Source organism: Punica granatum, chromosome 3, assembly GCF_007655135.1.
Source record: "Punica granatum isolate Tunisia-2019 chromosome 3, ASM765513v2, whole genome shotgun sequence".
NCBI classification, from domain to species: Eukaryota; Viridiplantae; Streptophyta; class Magnoliopsida; order Myrtales; family Lythraceae; genus Punica; species Punica granatum.
The window spans coordinates 8,582,234-8,603,021 of record NC_045129.1 but is presented as its reverse complement, the minus strand read 5'-3'; the positions used below and the strand labels follow the sequence as shown (position 1 = coordinate 8,603,021).

Genomic DNA, 20,788 nt, shown 5'->3' with positions numbered 1-20,788 from the left:
GAAAGAATAATATAATAGTAATTATTTTGAAAAAGTCTCCAGCACTTTCTGTGTAACTATGTTGACTTTTATATGGGCCGCTGCGCACTCGAGGAAATAATTTTATGAGCTTATTACTTGTCATGGAACATTCCGATCTACATACCACGTAACGAAGTCACCCAATCCTATCGACATAAATGTGGTATTATCCAAAATTGGAGGAGGTATTGTCTTTTCCATCCATAAAACTATAGGTCTAGCAGGGAGAAGGAGACGGAAAATAAGTTACACGAAGAGTTCTAATGATGAGAATAAACTTTGAAATTTTCCGATTTTATAAATTGAGAACAAGTGCCGTTGCAATACTTCATACATATAAGAAACCTATGGGATATGTTGGGGCTAGTCTGATGATCTCATAATGCTGGGATAGCTATTTAGAATTTTATCATATTTTTATAATTATTTTAAATGTTTTTAATTATTTGAAATTTTAATTTTACAAATGAACATAATTTAAAAGACTCAATAATATTCTAAATATACTCTTGACTTTTTAATGTGTTCAAACAAATATGATATGATAAGATGCGATTATTTATAAAGTATGTACATTTTTTAATTTTTCACATTTTATTTGAAATTTGAAATTTTCAAATTAATATAATTGATAAGATGCGGTAATCTATAAAATATGTTTTGCAATTTATTTTTTCAATAAATAACTATACCTGTATTACACATGCAAGCAGAGCTGAGGTGCCGAGTTTGATGATCTCAAAACGCTTGGACACTCAATGAACTCTATTTGAATATTTTAATGATTATATTTTTTTCTTTTTATAATATTATCTACTAATTATGAATTTTTTAATTTTAAATTGAACTCAAATTTCAAATATTTAATTTTAAATTTACTTATTTAAATATATTACATGATAATATGTAATATCTTGATAATGTTTTGTAGGATTCACTAATTGAATCTATCACCATATTATAAAGGGAAAATAACACCATACAAAATGATTTATTGACTTCTTCATGCTGCAGCACAAATTCAAATCATTTTTTTATACAACACGAAATTTTTTTTGTTGAAAATTGGATGGAATGCTGACATAATTGCTGCTTTTCCTGAGTACTTTTGCACAAAATATAACTTCAAGGATCTAAATTTAATTAAATAAAATATAAAATTCTCAAAAAAAAACCCAAGGTCTGGATCGTAAGGGTCGTGGCCTCCCCGACCAGCCACCAACCCCTCGATTAGGGTAGCGGGCCGGCGTAGAGTAAGCCGGCAACCCCAATTAGGGGATTGGTGGCCGACGGGGGAGCCCCTAATCTCTTTAATTTGAGGATCCCAGTCGGCTGGGATCCCCCAAATTGAGGGTAGTAGGCCAGTGACCCGCGGGGGTCATCGGTCTCCTCAGACAAGGCCGGTAACCCTAATCGGGAGATCGATGACCAACGGGGGAGCCCCTGACCCACTCAATTTTGGGGATCCCAGCCGACCAGGATCTTTTAAATTGAGGGGGTTAAGGGCTTCCCCACTGACTCCCCGTTTGGGGTCTTCAGCCAGCTCAGACAAGGCCGATGACCCCAATTAGGGGGTCGGTGGCCAATCGGGGAGGTCCCGACCCCCTCCGATCCAATCCTTTTTTTCTTTTCTTTTGATAATTTTATAGTTTATTTAATTATATTTAGTTCCCTTAAGTAATATTTTGTGCGAAAGTACTCTAGAAAAAGCCGTCACTTCAGCATTTCATCCAAATTTCAATGAAAAATCGACGACGTGCTATGCGGTATAAAATATTGTTTTTTCAGGTTATTATACAAGAAAATGATTTGAATTTGTGCTACAACATGAAAAAAATCAAACAAACATGCTATACGGTGCTATTTTTCCTATTACAAATAAGCAATATCCCTCGTACCCCAACAAATTTTAAAAATCTTTCTACCTTAAGACATTTGGTCGTGTTTGGTTTTGAAGTGAAATTTTACTCTACTCTTCTCTACTCTATTTTTCCATCAATTCAACAATATAATCATTATTATTTTTTTATATTTATCTCCTATTTAATAATAAATCATCTCACGTACTTTTCTTAACTATTATTACAATCAATTTTTAAACCAAATTTGTATGATGGCTTTACTGATTTCTTTACATAAGCTTTTTTTTTTGTGCTTTTGGCTTTTCTGAACTGATAAACATATCTCGTTTGGTATTAGAAATTTTTTTTTACTCTACTCCACTTATCTTTTATTCAACAACACAATTATTAATTTTTCATTGTTCTTCAATTTTTTTAATCATTCAATTCAATTTTTAATAATAAATTTTCTCAACTATTCATTATTTTTTCCACAATTCAACAGCACAATCATTACTTTCTCTCAACTATTCTTTACTTTTTCACATTTTTTCTCATAATTTAATAATACAATCATTACAAATCAATTAAAACTAAAATTCAACTCTAAAACCAAATACGAGCTCAGTTTACTAAAATATAAAAGGCAGAATTAAGGCGAGCTTGGTATGATGGCTTTATAATATCCACATTACTCAATGAAATTTTCTCGATATTCTTAATCTATCTTAAATTTTTTTGAATTATTTGAAATTTTTATATAATATTATTTTATAAATAATATTTTTTTAAACAAATAAATAATGGTTAACCACAGCATGTTTTTAGGATATTTTAGAATATATGCTGTATAAATTTTGTAAAATTTGAAAGACTCTTTCAAATTTTAATTTTCAAAATTCTAATACTATGTTTTAATATATTTTGAAGAGATGCGATAATTATATAATATTTTGTAAAATTAATAAACAGGAAATAGTACTCACGTATTGTGACTAGTGTCACTGTTGAAAAATACTATAAACCAGAAAACGTAAGAGTAGGTTATGGTTTTCTTTTTTACTTTTTTCATTAAAAAAATGTATAAAGTTACTAACATATTTTATATATTTATCTTATTCAATATAGGCTTTTTTACCTTACTAGTCGGAAGGCCACGTGAGTTGCACGTGGTGTACATCTCCATGGATTTAAATACCTATAATTCTATTTTAAAAATGATAATATATTTTTTTTGAACCGGTGTAATTCGCTTAAATAATAAATGAGATATTAAATGACATAATAGTAGATGATATTGTACACGGTACGTAAATTGTGCATCCATAAGAATATATATATATATATATATTTTATTTATTTATTTATTTTATTAGTGCGGCTTTGTATTACCAAAGTTAACATATATAAGAGTTGGGGAAGATCCCCCACTTACATCAGATCAAACAAAAAGAAAAACAGAAATCCAACACCTCACGTTTACATTAGATCAAACAATTGAAAGGAAGTCGACAGAGAACAAGCGGCAACGGAAAGCGTCTTAAGTTCCTCTCCCTCCATATGACAAAGATGAAAGAAGTGCAGGCCATCTTTTTAATCGTAACCTCTAGTTCCTTACCTTTTCACCGTAAAGCATAAGCCAAGTCTTCATTGCAACCACCGACAGGCTTATGCACTAACGGCTTCCTTTGAACATTAGCCAAACAACTTTAGTGGCTGGACAGGTAAAGGAAAGGTGATCCCGTGGTTCCTCCGCAGTCCCACACATTTCACAAATGTCACTGGCAACATTGCATCATCTTTTCTTCAATCTGTCTTTCGTATGTAATCTATTGAGGATCGCCAGGAAGCTAATAAAATGTGACCTTGGGGCTGCGAACTAAATTAGTTTATGCCAGCATACCTTATACTTACATGGTCTAATATCTTGCCAAACCTAAGACAGAATGAACCTCAATTTGTCTTTGCAAAACACCCTATCAGATGCTGCAAAATTGACCGAAGTTGGAATTAAAGCTTTGAATTAGAAGAGCCTGAGCATCAATACTCCTAGGCTGGCACCAATGCCCCTACTTAAAAGACTGCATTAAGCTTCTGATCGCAGTAAATAGAAGGAAGGCAATTCAGGCCGTTGGTACAAACCTCAGACAAAGGCCCCCTCTTACACAATCAGTCGTGCCAAAAGTATAAATTTGCACCATCCTTGACCTTATAGTTAAAAAAAGGCCTACCCAATGGGCGCAGCTTCATATGCTTCTTCAGCTCCACAGCTAGTACTTGAAAAGGCGCGAGTGTCTATCTACACCCTTAAATTAAATACATTTTCACCCACGTGACCCACAAAGAACCTGCAGTTATCATAATAGACCAAAGATGCCTCAAAATAGAAGCCTTGTTCCACACTCGTTAACACTCAATCCACCCTCCAGTTTGGGAGACAAACTTCCAGCCACATAACATCAGTAACTTGGCATGTTGAAAAGTACAAATTAATCAATTACGGCCTACCAGCATAAGAGAAATAACGTGATGTCCAACTCTTGATTCTGCAAGTAATAATGTCAGTCAAAGGGGTACATTCCTCGGTCGACAACCTTCCAGAGACCAATGGTAAACCAAGATATCTTAGAGGCAAAGTTTCTAGCTTGAAACCAGACAATAATGCCCGCACTTGATCTTGAAAAACACCAGCACAGAAAACCTTTATGTTATCAGTATTAAGCCTCAATCTAGACAAGTTGTGAAACTCTTGTAGCACAGATATAAGAGCTTGAATGGGGGATGCTCTACCATTAGTGAACACCATAAGGTCAAAGGCAGTGCGCATATGCGTAAGCCTTATACCTTTACAGCGAGCATGATATCTAATAGCGCCGCTCTTGGCTGCTGCATTGATGAGACCTCCATTGCAAGAATGAATAAATAAGGAGAAAGGGGATCGCCATGTCTCAGTCCCTTCCCTCCCTTAAAAAGCCTGCAAGAGATACCCGTAGCAATTGATAAAAAGGGATGCAATACATGCAATGATCCAGCTCACAAAAGATCTGGGGAAACCAAGTGCCTTCAATATCAGAAGATATTGACACAAAATATGGAGAATTTCCAATAACATCTGCGCCCCAGATCTTAATACAACAGAGGAGACACATCCAAAATTAAGAGAAAGAACAAAAGTTGCATAAAATTCTACTCTTTAAATTGTAACCAGAAGCAGAATGATAGATGCATATTCTGCATAAAAGAAGGCAGAATGTGCACGTCGAAACCAAAGTAAAAGAAGGCATAGATCAATGTGTACTCCATCATTAATTAACACGATGCACCACACATTCAATGTCACGATCATAGGGTAGATTGAGTTCCACGTGACTTCAATGTGGTGCCACATTACCTAAGAGGATTTGGCATTTCCAATGAATTTCTCTTCTCCCGCCATGAACTACTGTCATGAGCCAAATTGTCTGTCTTCTCCCCAGCCGAATATACTGGAATTGCTAGTCAAACCTACATATTTCCACATTTTCACAAAGTCATGCCAAAATTAGAAGGGAAATAAAATCCCCCAAGTAATTTTAGCATCAAACCAAAATAACAAGAGAGGAAATAGTACAGTGGTGCACATCTCACCTCGTGACCACGAGGTCTCAGGTTCGATACCCAATGGGATTACCTGTGCCCATTTATTAGATATTAGGATTTCTATTTCAATGTACTAGGCACATGGCTTCCCTTGCAACCGAAAAAAAAATAAAAATAAAAAAACACTTTTGGACGCCAAATGCCAAAAGCAAAATCTTCTAATCGACCAAAGTGGTTTTGTCAAAGCGGTTCGATGCTTGTTTCTTTTAAACAAGATCTCGAATTCGAGTCTTGTGAATGAAAGAAAATCTACGCTTATACTCCTTAGTGGGCCGACCCTTAACTAGATTAATCGGGGTCCAATTGAGATTTTCGGATATCAAGGTTGACAGAAAAAAAAAAATTCTTATAGGTTATGTGCACGCTGACCAAACTTAAGTGTTGGATTTCAACCCAAAAAAAAAGTGTTTGATGTAACTGAAAGAAATTAGCCATCTCTGGATGTTGTCCTTGGTTTGAGGATTTTATCAAGTTATATCTCGGTTTTTTTTCCTTCTTTATTTTTCAGTTAAATTCTTATGGTGGGCGTGCTTCTCCAATACTTTTGGTCAGGCGATTTTGCTATAAATGTGTGTTTGAGGTCAGTGAGAAGGTAGGAAGTGCTAATAATTCACGTATAATATTGAGTGAAGGGGGAGAGACGACATGCATGGTGACTTACTCGTATGATAAGACAACGTATAATCAATCACATTGTTGACAAGTACTTCGTCGGACGAGATCATCGCATGTGAAAGTTCAATCAAATCCGTAACTGTCTCTTATTCAAAGCATAATAGGGCATGTCTCTTATTCAAAGCAGAATAGGGCGTGATGCTGGAAGAATCCCATACATTTATATGTCGTTGTAGGTATGTTGGACCAACTTACGTCACTCAATACGTGATTCTTCGTACTAATAAGCAGGTATAATTTAGTCCACGAAATTTTCCACCTTTTCCATTTTAATCCCAGTTTCCTTTGTACTTATTTTATCTTTTCATCCGAAACGTTACAAAACGTCTACTTTTCAATTTTCAATCATGTTATGCATAATTTAACGCATTACTATTAGTTGAAGTGGCACGACGTGATTGCCTTGTGATCATATATACAACTAGTATCATAGAAATAATATTCATAGGCATAATGAATAATAAACAATAAATTGACAAATGAGAGAGAACTAGCATCTCTTTTGTTCGAGCTCATGGTTATTTGTCTTTCCTGCGCTAACTATGAAACTTGTGGTGGCTGCTTGGTCGACCCCATTTTCATTTTACCGAGAAAGAGTCGTTATTAGAAGCGCTTGTTCAGTAAATTAATCCGGTTTGGAATCAATCCCCAGGGTGACTAGCTGGGATAATTCCGACCAATGCCAACCTCCTCGGCATCGACAAGGATCAGTGCCTAAATAGACATATGGCTTAACTATCCGAGGACCAGAAATGTCATTTTAAGCTTGGAAGCGTATATCACGGATATATTTTGCCATGTATACTGTATATTATACTACCTTGTATATTTACATAGATTAAGAAGATAGGATTTCTTTCCTTTTAGTTTACAATCTCATTGATTACTAGCTATCTTTGTGTAAAAGCTTCAGCATACATATACGCTTATTCAAGGATCAATAAAATTAAGCTTGAGAGCTCAATTATTATCAAAGGGCCGACCTAAAATGGATGCAGAATCTACTTCGAGTGTTGTCTATGGAGGTCATCAAACACCAAGGATGGCGACATCACCCAAGATTGTCCAGGTTGAAGCTGGTCCCTGGCTGATCTAAGAATACGACATCGTCATTTGTCGAGACCTGACTAATAGAATTGTATTTACTAATAAGCTGACCCGACAATAATACGACCACTGATGATCGAATTTAAAGATATTGCAAATCCTGGATAACTGCTTCTTGAAAAAAAGTTCAACAATTATATGAACATACAGAGAACACTCATCAAACTTGTCGTATGACAACTGTATCACTGGATCCACTATTGGACTTTATTTCAGAAAATGGCAACTATGCATGGGACATCCATGCATATACAACAGGCAAGTGAATGAGAAACGACACGGAAAATTTGAAAGAATCAATCCTCTCTCTAAGTGACTTCTCGATCGTCCTTGTGAACCGATGGTTACGTTATTCTTAGGCAGTAGACTTCCCAATGTCTATAACGAACCGGTATCTAACATCTGCTTTTGCTAGTCGCTCCATTGCTGTATTCACATAGTCCATTGAAATAACTTCGATGTCTGATGTGATGCTGTGCTCTGAAGCGAAATTTATCATCTCTCGTGTCTCTTTTAGCCCACCGATTGAACTTCCGCTGACAAACTTCCGACCTGTAATTAATCAATGTATTAATTGTTAGCTCTCCTTTTTCTGATATTAAATGAAAATCCTCAAATCAATCTACGGATTCACAATATCATGAATTCAAGAAGCTGGTGGTTCCCATTCTGAGATGATAGACCCAGATTTATCGAACTCCGGTAATAAGCGTAAGCATACCGTTGAGCAGCGGGAAGGCTGGTAACTCGAGCGGCTTCTCTGGTGCACCAACCATAACTAACTTGCCATCTCTCTTCAACAGACCAAGCAAATGTAGGAGCGGATGAACTGCCGAGACTGTATCTATGATACCATCCATTGTTTCACTAGCAGACTATTCATAATAGAGGGAGGATTAGATAACTAAGATCATTGTTTCCCTAGCAGACAGTATTCATAATAGAGGGAGGTTTAGATAACTAAGACCACTGCGACAATATACGCTTTTCAGATGTTAGGATGTACCTGCATCTGTTCTTGGTCATGACTAACCAAAAACGAGTCGGCCCCGATGCGCTCCATTGCTTCCTGCTTTTTCCCTGGGGAGGTGCTAATGACAGTCACCTTGACTCCCATGGCCTTAGCGAACTTGACAGCCATGTGGCCCAATCCACCGAGCCCGACCACACCGAGATGGAGCCCGGGTCTATCAAGCCCATAATACTTCAATGGACTATAGACTGTAATTCCAGCGCAAAGGAGTGGAGCCACACCACCGAGCGGCAGATTGTCAGGAATCGCCACCACGAAGTGCTCATCCGCCACCATGATGTCGGAGTAGCCCCCGTAGGTGATGGTGCCGTCATAATACTTCCTTTTATAAGAGAGAATCATTTCAGGGCAGTAGTTTTCGCGATCATTGGCGCAGTTCTCACAAGAATGGCATGATCCCACTAAGCACCCAACACCAACCTTGTCCCCGACCTTGAACTTTGTCACCTTGGTGCCTACTTCTGTCACCACTCCCACAATCTCATGCCTACATTTGAGTAAAAAATGGTTCAAATCATAGTAAAGGAGTCGTGCCACATATACAGTAAACATATTCTTGTTACGTATCTTAGTAAGATCAATCGTGTCAACAAATATATTCGTATACATACCCGGGCACCATGGGGTACGTGGCACCTCCCCATTCATTTTTAATGTTATGAAGGTCGGAGTGGCATATCCCACAATATAAAACATTGAAAGTAACATCCTTCTCTCATGTTGCCCTGCAAATATAAATCATGCATTTCGACTGAGAAAATATATATGTAAATACACTTATCCATCAACTGATTCAACTCAGTAAGAGAAAAGCAGAAAACCTCAAGAACGAGACAGTATCTCATGTTATGAGAAACAAAGATCGAAAATGGACCTTCTAGAGAATCTGAAAGGAGAGAGATGGCCGGAGGAGTCTCGGGCAGCCCACCCGAAGGCTTTCACGGGGTGCTCCTGCTCGGGTGATATTGCCATTTGAGATGTCGTTCTGTTCTTCGGGAAGAATTCGTGAACTGTTCGAGCTAGGGAGGAGGTTGCTAGCTATAAATTTTATTTGGCGATATGGGAACGTGCCAGAGAGAAGTGAAGAAGGGTGACATGCAGTATGAGAATATTTATAAGAAAAGGGCGGCTGGGATGACATACCCGGTGAGCTAATTATAATAATTAATGATATCAAGAAACCTTATCTTTATCAATTTATGACTTTATGCTGTCGGTCAAAAGTTTTTTGCACTTTTTTCGTTGACCCGATAGCTATCCTCTCTACTCTCGCCAGATTTCTACTCGTACTCGTCTGCTTTTGTACGAAGGGCCAACTTGCGCCCTCAAGGGAAGATTTCTTAGATAGTTACTTGTCGTGATAGAACAGTCCGACACGTCGAGTCAACCCGTCCTTTCGACATACACGTGGTTACTCCAAAATTGAAGACGAAATTTTAAGATAAAACTAGTTGTACGACCCGTAACTAGCACGTATGTTTTAAACGGGTAATCAAGTTAAAGACGTTCTAATAACTTTAAGGAATTTCGAATTCGAAATTAGATGAATATTTGAGCTCATTCTTAATCATTAGATCAAATCTCTTTAATACTTCGCAAGATGTCCTCATAAAATATCTTTGTTTTTTATTCCTAACTACAAAAAAAAGTCCAATAAAAAGATACATACCAATGTAAAAGTTATAAATCATAAATTCCAATTTTTTTCGATTACAACGAACGCACGTTGATTTTTTTAATATAATATAATTTTAATAATTAATAAAGTGGTGCAAATAATTCTATAAAAAGTATCGAATTTGAAATCTCCATATTTTCAAATATAAATGTGAATTATTACGTTATACTCTCTTCGACCCTAACTTAATATGTTGAAGCTGGTCGACTAGTGTTATCAAAAAGCGTGTAGTGCAATGACACATATTATATTAACTAAGAGATTTGATATTCGATACTTGTAATGCAGCTATCCATGCCTATTAAAGTGAGTTGGTTCAAGCAGTTCGGCGCTTGTTCCGCTTAAGTAATGTTTCGAATTTGAGTCTTGGTGAATGTAAAAAATCCATACTGAGAGAGTTTTTCCTCTAATGGACCGACTTGTGAATGCAAAAAATTCATCGGCTCAACTGGATTACTCTGGTCTAATTGGACTTTTTGATACCATATTTCACAACAAAAAAACTATCCATGTCTCTTTTATTGAGAAGTTATATTGGGAAATCCTACCTCGTCACGTGACGTACAAAAGTATCAATCAAATTGCATGAAATTAGAGATTTGATGCTAATTAATCAGATAATTATCGTAATTATTCTTCATTAAAAAATTCTTATTAATTCTTCCTCACCACGTTATTTGATAATTATCGGGTTGTAATTTAAGGTTAAAAAATTGCAATTAAAAGAACTAATTGCAAAGAACCAAATGGCTCTTTGCAATTTATTAAAAAAATGTTCAATGCAAGAGCCGTTTGGCTCTTTGCAATGTAAAAAAAATGCAATAAATCTGTTGCAATTTATATATATATATATATATATATAGAAATAAAAGGAAATTTGAGGCAGCAGGATGATGGGCCGCACCTTCCACCTGGCGTGCTGTCTCTGGGCCCTGCCCTCATAATAGGGAGCAAAATTTGGGCCAGTTAGTTACCATGTTAGTAGCAACTGCGGCGGTTTTTTAGCCTATTGTGGATGCTCTAGTAGGTGACATATCCTGGGCCCATACCTCAACACTGCGAGCTCTCCGGGCCGACAAGCATGACCGATGGGACTTTTCCCATTAGATAAGATTCTATAATACAATCATCAAAAGTGATTATATATATCGTACAATCAAGTAATTTACAAAAATTTAAGTAAAATTAATGTAATTTAGCATAAATTTCAGTAAAATTCTTTGAAAGGTGTGCAATTTACATATAAATATGTGTAATTTACTTACCTTATGAGTAAGTTATTAAAAACGTAAATAACTTACTCAAAATATGGGCAATTTACTTTATATTTAGACATTTTACAACAAATTAGAGGAATTTATTTGCTCATCATTTTAAAGTGATTACATGGTACAATTGGATCGAAGAAGCCCTCATGAATAAATATTCAGCTGCTTGTGAACCTTCAGATACTGTCTTATTCAATGTTTGTTCAATTACTCTTTTACCAGTGAATGCAACGTAGGCATTAGGTTCGGCAATAATGATATCCCCTAACATCACAAAACTAGTTGTCACCCCATCATAAACCATTTGGACAAGACACACCATAGTGGCGGAGAAATTTGTTGCTCTCTACATAGATTCGCGATCCAATTAATTTAGTTGGAGTTCGGTCCCCTACTGTGGGATAAAACTCTACTAGCGTGAGTATTTTCCATTTACAAAATTCAAACTCAAAATCATGGATTAAGAAAAGTATTTGAACCAACTGATATTAGGCCATGATCCATCTTTTTGAAGGGACAAGTTCAACAAAATTTTCTTAATGTCATAAATTTTTTAACAGAATCAAGAGAGGATACAACGCGGTGGTGCATATCTTACCTAGTGACCAAGACGTCACGGGTTCGATACCTAGTGTGACTATACGTGTCCCTTTATTAGATATTTATGATTGTTATTTTAATATAATTGGCCTATGAGCCTCCCTTATAATCGAAAAAAAGAATTCTTCAACAGGAAATAATTTAGAGACATAAAGTGATCTCAAGCGCAACAAGGAATTACAACTAATTAGCAATCGAAGCTAGCATGCAACGACATTACAATATAGGTTTTGGAATTCACTATTGAACCATATTTATTTGATACTTATCTATATAGAAGATTATTGCAGTCTATTGTGCTTTATGTCGAGCACGTACAAACAAATATAGGCAGTACTAGATAAATCACAATTTGGGAAATGCTTAAACCGCATATATGTATGTGTCCATCCTCTGTTTTGGTTTCCTCGCCCTCAACTTAATAGTTGAAAAAAATTATAGCTGGGCATGTTGAGATATATTTGTCTTACATGGAAAAATTCAAGAGAAAACCACAAGTTTAGGCAGCAGGCTTCAATGTGTTCTTGATGTCGATGACAAATCGGTATCTGACATCTCCCTTTGCAAGGCGCTCCATAGCAGTATTGACATAGTCCATTGGAATGACCTCGATATCAGATGTTATATTATGCTCTGAAGCAAAGTTTATCATTTCTTGCAGCTCCGTCAGCCCCCCGGCGCAACTCCCAGCCACTATCTTCCCACCTATGCATGCAATGTACATGACTTAGTTGTTATATTGGGATATACATTAGTGGTATAGCTTAGATTGCTTGTCTGAAGCAAATTAGCCGATCTTGTGTGCATGGCTGTGCTATTGAATCACAATGAATTTGAAGCTCACCAAAGAGTAGGGGCATGATCGGTAGCTCGAGTGGCCTCTGTGGTGCGCCGACCATGATAAGCTTCCCACGAGACCTCAACAGCTCAACCAGAGGGAGGAGAGCATGAACGGCTGATACAGTGTCAATGATAATGTCCACCGTGCCCATAGCCGACTGCAAGCCACGTAAAATTCAGAAGATAATAATCTCAGAAAGAAAAGGTAATAAAAAATAGATCCATCATAGATTGTTACACGAAGAAAATCTACATTTTTGAAACCATATTACATACCTGCATCTGTTCCGGATCATTACTGACCAGAAACAAGTCAGCTCCCAGCCGGTCGACGGCCTCCTCCTTCTTACTGGGTGAGGTGCTAATAACAGTCACCTTAAGGCCCATGGCCTTGGCAAACTTGACGGCCACATGGCCCAGGCCACCAAGTCCTACCACACCGACGTGGAGCCCCGGCCTATCGAGCCCATAGTTCTTCAGGGGGCTGTAGACAGTGATCCCGGCACACAAGAGAGGAGCTGCCCCATCCAGCGGCAGATTGTCAGGTATTGCCACCGCATAGTGCTCGTCCGTCACCATGATGTCTGAGTAGCCACCGTAGGTGGTGCTCCCCTCTCGGTCCTTGGTATTGTAAGTGAGGATCATGCTGGGACAGTAGTTTTCAAGGCTTTGAGCGCAACTCTCGCACGAGCGGCATGCTCCTATTATGGCCCCAACACCAACCTTGTCACCAACCTTGAACTTTGTCACCTTGTTTCCCACTTCTGTTACTACACCCAATATCTCATGCCTAAATTTGCCAAAACGAAGAGATAATACACAACTAATTAATTAATTGCGTTTAACATATCAGGGATCGAGGAGCAGATGATCGGGTGCACTTGTGCCACGCCCATTATTTTCATGCCACAGATCATTATAGTTTTGCATTGACATACCCGGGGACCATCGGATAGTCAGCTCCTCCCCATTCATTTCTGATGTTATGGAGGTCGGAGTGGCATATCCCGCAGTACTGCACCTTGAATGTAACATCATTTTCTCCAGTAGTCCTGCAAAATCATAATAAATATGATTTTACCTTTTAGTTAAATTATCTTTCTAGTTCCTAATAAGATGATGATTTAGGATACAACAAACAGTTACGGCGTTGGAATTTTATTTTGATAAGTACACAGGCGATATTCCGACAGAAAATATTAGAAAGATAAGACAATGAGAGGAATGGAATCATCAATTCTTATAAGAAAGAGAAAGCAATATTAAACCTCCTCGAGAAGTCGAAGGGGGATAGATGGCCAGAAGAGTCCCGTGCAGCCCATCCGAACGCCTTCACAGGATGTTCTTGCTCTGGCGATTTTGCCATCCGATGTCCTATATGATCTCTGAGATGAAGTGGAGAATAGCTTATGATCGAAAGAGAGCTACCAATGTATATGAAAGGTTATCGAGAAGCTAGGAAGCCTTTAATCACGTATTTATAACGAGCGAAAAGGGCGACGATGACATACCGGGTGAGCTAATTAGTTAAGACTATATCATTTATATGTATATAATAATGATATAGCCTATTAAAAAATGGATATAATAATGACATTGTTGACAAGTACGTCGGACATCATCGCATTTGAAAGTTCCATCATCAAATGCTAAATTGTCTTCTTCTTTTTTTTTTTTTTTTCCGGTGTCAACCACCTTATATCCAAAATTTCAATGAGTTAATCCAAGTTTAAACATGATTGGTCCATTAAAAGTAAAAAATTTCATATAGTGAATTTTTTTTACTCTTAAGACTTAAATTTAAATCTTTATTTTTTTAGTGAATTTCAAGACCTTATTTATGAAGAATATGTATTGAATCATCTGAACTAATCAACTTGTTTGCTAATTTTTTTTTATTTTTGAATTTGGGGCCGCAGCCTATGAATTAATTTTCTCTTAGTACAAGCAGAACGAGACATGTCGATGACCGAAGAACTCCGTCATTCTCTCTCTAGTCTCTATGCATGGAACTTTTCCACCGTTCACATTTCATCCCAAATCTTGGTGCTTTTTTTGTTTTCACCTAAAAAATAAAATTTCTTGTCCATCGTCGTATTGATTCAGACTAATTCCGTTTTGCACACCAAAATAAAAATTCCATTTCCGTATTACTGGCCATGGGATTGTGCATATTTATGTATTAATTTTATCCTGAATGTGACAAAACTTCTTCAAATAATTTTTTTTGGATGTGATCCTTGGTATTCAATCGAAAACTCGATGGGCTCCGATTAATCCAGTTCGAACCAAGTCGGCTCACTCGAGGTAAAATTCTTTGATCATGCATTTTTTTCTATTCATAAGACTCGAACCCAAAACTTTATTTAAGGAGAGCAAGTGTTGAACCACTGGAACCAATCCAGGTCGTTGTTCAAATAAATTTTTCGTCAATGATATACATTACTTTTAATTGTTGGAAGTGGCATATGTCAGCACCCAATTCTGGTCCACCGGCTCTAGGGGGCAAAATAGTCATTTTGCCACACGTAGCTCTTCCCACAGCTCGACTCTCCGTCTCCCTCCTCCTCCTCTCGCACGCGACTCGTCCCCGATGCCCACAGCTCGCCCGACCCGGATTCTCCCTCGGTTCCTCACCCCGATTTCTCATTCTCTCTATTTCGTTTCCTTCCTAACCGGGGTTCCTCCTCTCCGGGCCAGCACAGGTAGTAGCCTAGTCTAGCGGCCCAGACAGCGTCCGGCGGCCCAGCCCGTTTCAACAGGAGTCCAATCCGGCTCGGTTCACCCCCATCCGTCCGAATCCCTTCGGCCCAGTAGCCAGTCCAGCCCACTCGGCCCAGTCCACCCCCACCGGATCTCGGCCCGTCACAGCCCGACCCAACTCGCCCGACGAATTTTTAACCTTTTAAATTTTTTTTATTTACAGAATCACCATTAACTTTCCGAACTAGGTAAATTCTCGACTTAGTGGCATGTTTCAGGCTCCATTTTTGAATATTAACGTTTGCTTGGATGGATATGATGTAAAATGAGTGTTATTGGGTTGCGTGGGTGATTGGATTTATCCCGAACTCGATTTTACGATCTCTCTATTTTGTCGCATTTCAGTCCAGAGGACGCATTTTTATTTTCCAGATCTGCCCCGAATTTTAAAATTCTTTTCAGTCAAGTCCCAGTCATTTTTACCATTTCTCATTCAGTCCTTGAAATTCCCAGAATTTTTCAAGCATCCCAAGGAACTTTTAAAGTTGTTTCAGTTCAGGGAAATTTTCCACCCTTTTCAGATCTATCCTAAATTTTAAATTTCGTTTCAGTCGAGTCCCGGCCATTTTCAGCACGTTCCAATCAGTCCCTGAATTTTTCAGGATTTTTAAACCAGTTCCGGAAACTTTTAAAGTTGTTTCAGTTTGGTCCCTGGGGCAATTTTTCACTTTTCAGATCAGCCCGAATTTTGAAATCCATTTCAAACCAGTCCTGGGACATTTCAGCAATTTCACACAGTCCCCATTTTTAGAATTTTCAAATCAGTCTCCTGATACTTTATCCGAATTTTCAAATCAGTCCCTATTCTTTTAAAATTATTCAAATCAGTCCCTGGACATTTTCTAAAGATACCCAATCCTTTCCTACTTGGATGTCCGACCAACAACATGTGTGCCCCGTTTGAATGTGTTTATCATAATCATGACGGCACCGATTGCGTAAAATATGTATGTTTTGTCGTGCTTGATGTGATGGTGTGCTCTTGGTTCGTGTTTAAATGCCTTATTTTCTCGTTTTAATCTAAACCTCACATGAATTGGTTTAATCATGCAAACTCGACCTAAAATTAATTTTTAATCCCAAGGTGGTCGGGAATTAGGATTTAAATTGGACGGTCCATCAATGATCGGCTCGACGGTCTGAAACCCGCATATTTAGAGCATTTGGCAAAACATTAATTGATTTAATCAATAAATCCACTAACGGGGTAATTGGGACGTTCATGCGATTAATTAACTAACTTGACCCTAATAATTTTGCACAAATTGGTAATAAACCGGTAACACGCGTCGATAGGTTGCAAACATGCGTTGGTGCACTTTTCAAAACTTGCAAATTTTACAAAACCCGAGACACGTGGCTCGATGTGACATGTATGTCTAGGAAGGACTTGCGCGTCTTGACTCGAGGCCTCACCTGATTTCAGGAAACTCAGGTCGGGACTTGGAAGTTCTTCTTAGATCACTTCCGGATAGATTAACCGATATTTTGGCTTTTTAGGGTTCTTGACAATCCTGGAAGGTTCAGGGGATCGGTTAGCACCGGTTACAGGCCGAGGTGGTCCGCACCGCGTAATCTCTCTTTTTCGAAAATAATTTTCACCTCAAGGGCAAAATCGTCTATTTGCAACTTAGCGATACCCTTAGGATTAGAATAACAGAAACATTACTGTATCAGGATAGGGATGTGCTACCTGTCTAGGCACAACTTCATCTGCATAGTCCGCTCTATCCGACCGATGAGTTTTTATTATTCTAGCATACTCTCGGGTAGTTAGTTCTGGTGGATAGGCACAAAATACAAATACCGAACTAATCATGTACTTGGTTAAGACAAAAACGGGCAATAGAGGGATAGGCACTAAGTTCTTGGATTCACGGGCGGAATACATGTTTAGTATAACCTGTAACAACCGTAGTGTCACAACATAGAACAATCCTAAAAGCCACCCACAAACACGAGGCTTGACAACAGACGTCACGTACGTCAGGTCCTCGGAAAATAATGCCAAATGCGAAATACCTTTCCGAGGCGATCTCTAATCGATTCACATCCTGTACCCACTTTGTCTGCTTTAGGGTAGGATTTGCATGTCAAGATACCCCAGTTAATAATCGGTTAATTCACATAAATTCGGCAATAACAAAACCTCATTGTTTGTTTATTTGTGCCCGCTTGTTACATTCTTGTACTTGTTTGTTATGCGGATCGACTCCGATCCTTTAGGATACGATCCATATGGGGTCCAATGCCCCAATCGTAGATCACGGGGTCCAATCCCCCAACACTGAGCGCGCATCTTAATTTCAATTCTCGTCTTTTCAAACCACACGATGAGCATGAGTGGAATAATAATCGAACGCGAACCGACCGAGATTCAGTTGCTGTAATTTGTATTTTATTTATTCGAGAGAACAATGTAAGGATTTATGTTGTACATTTATTCATGTAAAAATCCCGGTCGGAGAGTGGACGGTCGGAGTGTTTCTTCGAATTTACGGTGTCAAAACGTGTAAGATGAGCGGGACTTAATTAAGCGGTAATTAATTTAAAATAGCAAGCCTAGACAAGCTAGAGTATCGATAGAGCGTGCGAGATATAGGCTCGCATGTAACAGAACCCTCGAATTTCGGAACCTCGGGTTTCGCAGACCGTATGCCTTAGTAATTAGGTGTACCCTGTACTCCTAAACCCCGGTAACTTGCCGGCCCTCGACTTTCGGGTCGTAAAATGGCAAGTGGTGACTTCTTCTCACGTGCGTCCGTCGCGCGTCGCTGGGAAGGTGGACACTCCCAAGCCGCGTTGTATAGGCACACGCACGCGTGCCCCGACGAGATAAAATTCGGGTGCGCACAGCATATGACACGCACCCTGTTGTCGTATATTTAAGCATACAAAGGGGGGGGGGGGGGGGGGGGGGGGGGGGGGGGGGAGGACAGAAGGCAGTCGCCACTCGTTACAAGGTTATTCTGTCTTCCCTCCGCTAGCTGTGAATTTTCATGCTTGGTGGTCGAGAACCTATTTTTTGGTAAGCTGGTGGAGGCCTATTTTGATCAACCAAGTAAAGTCGATTTTATATTCCCTTTATAAGCATCAGTAGTTCAGAGCATCTGGTTTGGAATCCCTGTGACTGGGTCGATTCCGACTAATATAATGCATCGACAAGAGGGTCAGTACCTTCCCATGATAATAACGGGGTTACATATTATTAGCCTAGAAGGGTCGATTGATTGATCCCACGTGAGTTCAACCTAGGTTCGAGCTCTAGTCTTACGTAATATATCTTCCAGGGATGGATCCCAAAGTCAATTCTGACATAACTATATATAACCCAAGAAACCAGCGCTGTCATTACGTAAAATTGGAAGCCAAATATACTCAAGGTGCTGTCTATGAAGGTCATCAGTCTACATTGAAGTCAACTGACTCCAAACACTGAGGACGCTGACTTCGCCCAAGATTCACCGATCAAGTTTGAAGCCGGTCCTGGCTGACCTAAGCAGGCATGGGCTGGCTAGAATTTCTCCATCAAATACGACGGTGGAGGGACCATGAACAAAGCTACGGCACAGTACGAGAAATAAGATGTACAGTAAACGTTGCGACAATAAATATTTGAATAGTTCTCACTAAAAGAACCTGTGATGGTCGAGGTGGACGACATTGGCCTTTAATAAAAGCCAAATGATAATTGTATTATAAGATTTACAATAATTGTATTATATATCAAATGATAATTTAGGGATTGTAATATAGAAGGAATATCTAGGCACATTCCAATTGAAGCATCCCATTGGTATTACTGTCCCAGTTCTCTTAACAATCCAAATACACAATAATATTTTGTCTGCACCACCTGGTATCGAGAAATTGAATAGAACCCGACTAATCCTGGTTCAAGCAGGGTTAATACACTAAATGAAAAATCTTTTTCAATCGTGAATTCTTTTACATTCATAAGATTTGAATATGAAATCTTATATTTGACGAAGTGATACAGCCCGTACATTGGATGCGGTTGTTATTTGGTGGTAAAAGAGAGGAGGTGGAGAAGGGTTTGATGCAGTATGAGCGTACTTATAGTGAAGGGGCGGCTGGGCGTTTGGCGTGGAGCTGACATACAGGGTGAGCTAATGATAGTAATTAATGACCAAAAGAAGGAATTAATGATTTTATGTTGTCGGGACAAAAGTTTCCTGAGCTTTCTATGGTTGACCCGACCACCTCTCCAAAAGTTCCTCCTGCTGGTGCTTTTCTAAAGGTCGGATGGGCCCCTGCATAGGGCTAACAATTCGGGTTGTATCGTGTTTATACTTATTGTGTCTAAATGAGTTCGTGTCATCAAAGTTATAACCCGTACACGATACGTTTATTAAATAGGTCAGGTTTTGAAAATACGAACATGACCTGTTTATATCCGTGTTAATCCGAACATGATACGTTTGAATCTGTTTATCGAAACGTGTCATAATAAGTACACATGTCCATACATGACACGATTATAACCGGTTACCCGACATGTTAACACGACCCGTTTATTCGATTAAGTCCGGTTACACGGACACGTTAACACGACCCGTTTATCCGATCAACCCGATTATACCTACACGTTAACACGACCCGTTTATTCAAAACGTTAACCCGACCCGTTTATTTGACACATTAACACGATTACGACCTGTTTATTCCAAACAGAAATTTCTAACAAGTTAACCATGCTCATTTCATTCATAGAAATGGATCATAATCTAGGAAGTACAAAGATCATGAGATATAAGTCTAGTCTTAAAATAGATTACAATAACTTGTAATTGTTAGAAAACCGAGCACGTGCGCAGCGGAAAAGTTAATTACGGTAAAAATCAAATTTTCATCGCGTGCTCGTTTAATCGAAAACTTCAAGATCATATCTTGACATAAGAATTGCCTTCTAAACGAATATACAACATCATATATCGAATCTACAAGAAAAGTTTAGACTTTTATACTAACCTTGTTGATTCGAGTCGATCAAACTAACCGTCCAAGTGTCCGGTCTCTAGTTTGTCCACACGAGCACGTCTCCACCTAGATTAGACTCCTCTCGACCCGTACACTCCAATCTAGGTCACCGATCTCGAACGGAATCGTCACGGAATGAAAGGATCTCTTCAAGGACATCAAGGACAACATCGAAACGCCAAACCAAAACAAAAAAGAACTCCGATCGGCCTTGGGATTTGTGTAGCTGAGTTGTTGTTATTGCTTCAGTCGAAACCTTCTCTCTTTCTCTCTAATATTGGTTGATGATCGATTGTGTTGTGTGGTTATCTGTAACAACATA

At 38.5% G+C, this 20,788-nt stretch overlaps 2 protein-coding genes across 3 annotated transcripts; both read right to left on the bottom strand.

The window, feature by feature from the left end:
* Positions 1-7,108: 7,108 nt before the first annotated feature.
* Positions 7,109-9,415, bottom strand: LOC116201658 (probable mannitol dehydrogenase). Of its 2 annotated transcripts, none has more exons than XM_031532962.1 (5): positions 9,138-9,415; positions 8,928-9,041; positions 8,290-8,803; positions 8,005-8,158; positions 7,109-7,835 (listed from the first exon to the last, which is right to left on the bottom strand). In XM_031532962.1, the coding sequence occupies exons 2-5, from the start codon at positions 8,936-8,938 to the stop codon at positions 7,639-7,641; spliced, it is 876 nt and encodes a 291-aa protein (XP_031388822.1). In that variant the 5' UTR covers positions 8,939-9,041; positions 9,138-9,415; the 3' UTR covers positions 7,109-7,638. The 2 variants fall into 2 exon arrangements, with proteins under 2 accessions (XP_031388822.1, XP_031388821.1); XM_031532961.1 differs by having other exon boundaries at positions 9,191-9,414.
* A 2,774-nt stretch (positions 9,416-12,189) lies between these two features.
* On the bottom strand, positions 12,190-14,142 carry LOC116201656 (probable mannitol dehydrogenase). The gene is made up of 5 exons (XM_031532959.1): positions 13,971-14,142; positions 13,641-13,754; positions 12,979-13,492; positions 12,707-12,860; positions 12,190-12,567 (listed from the first exon to the last, which is right to left on the bottom strand). The coding sequence occupies exons 1-5, from the start codon at positions 14,066-14,068 to the stop codon at positions 12,362-12,364; spliced, it is 1,086 nt and encodes a 361-aa protein (XP_031388819.1). The 5' UTR covers positions 14,069-14,142; the 3' UTR covers positions 12,190-12,361.
* Between the last annotated feature and the right edge of the window lie 6,646 nt (positions 14,143-20,788).

Excerpts from the sequence above, each read along its gene's own strand:
- LOC116201658 (XM_031532962.1), bottom strand. Across the intron at positions 8,159-8,289 it reads ATGACCAAGAACAGATGCAG|TCTGCTAGTGAAACAATGGA; the intron begins GTACATCCTAAC and ends TATTATGAATAG. Across the intron at positions 7,836-8,004 it reads AGCCTTCCCGCTGCTCAACG|GTCGGAAGTTTGTCAGCGGA; the intron begins GTATGCTTACGC and ends GATTAATTACAG.
- LOC116201656 (XM_031532959.1), bottom strand. The coding sequence starts at position 14,068 with ATGGCAAAATCGCCAGAGCAAGAACATCCTGTGAAGGCGTTCGGATGG. Across the intron at positions 13,755-13,970 it reads CCCTTCGACTTCTCGAGGAG|GACTACTGGAGAAAATGATG; the intron begins GTTTAATATTGC and ends ATGATTTTGCAG. Across the intron at positions 13,493-13,640 it reads GACTATCCGATGGTCCCCGG|GCATGAGATATTGGGTGTAG; the intron begins GTATGTCAATGC and ends TGGCAAATTTAG.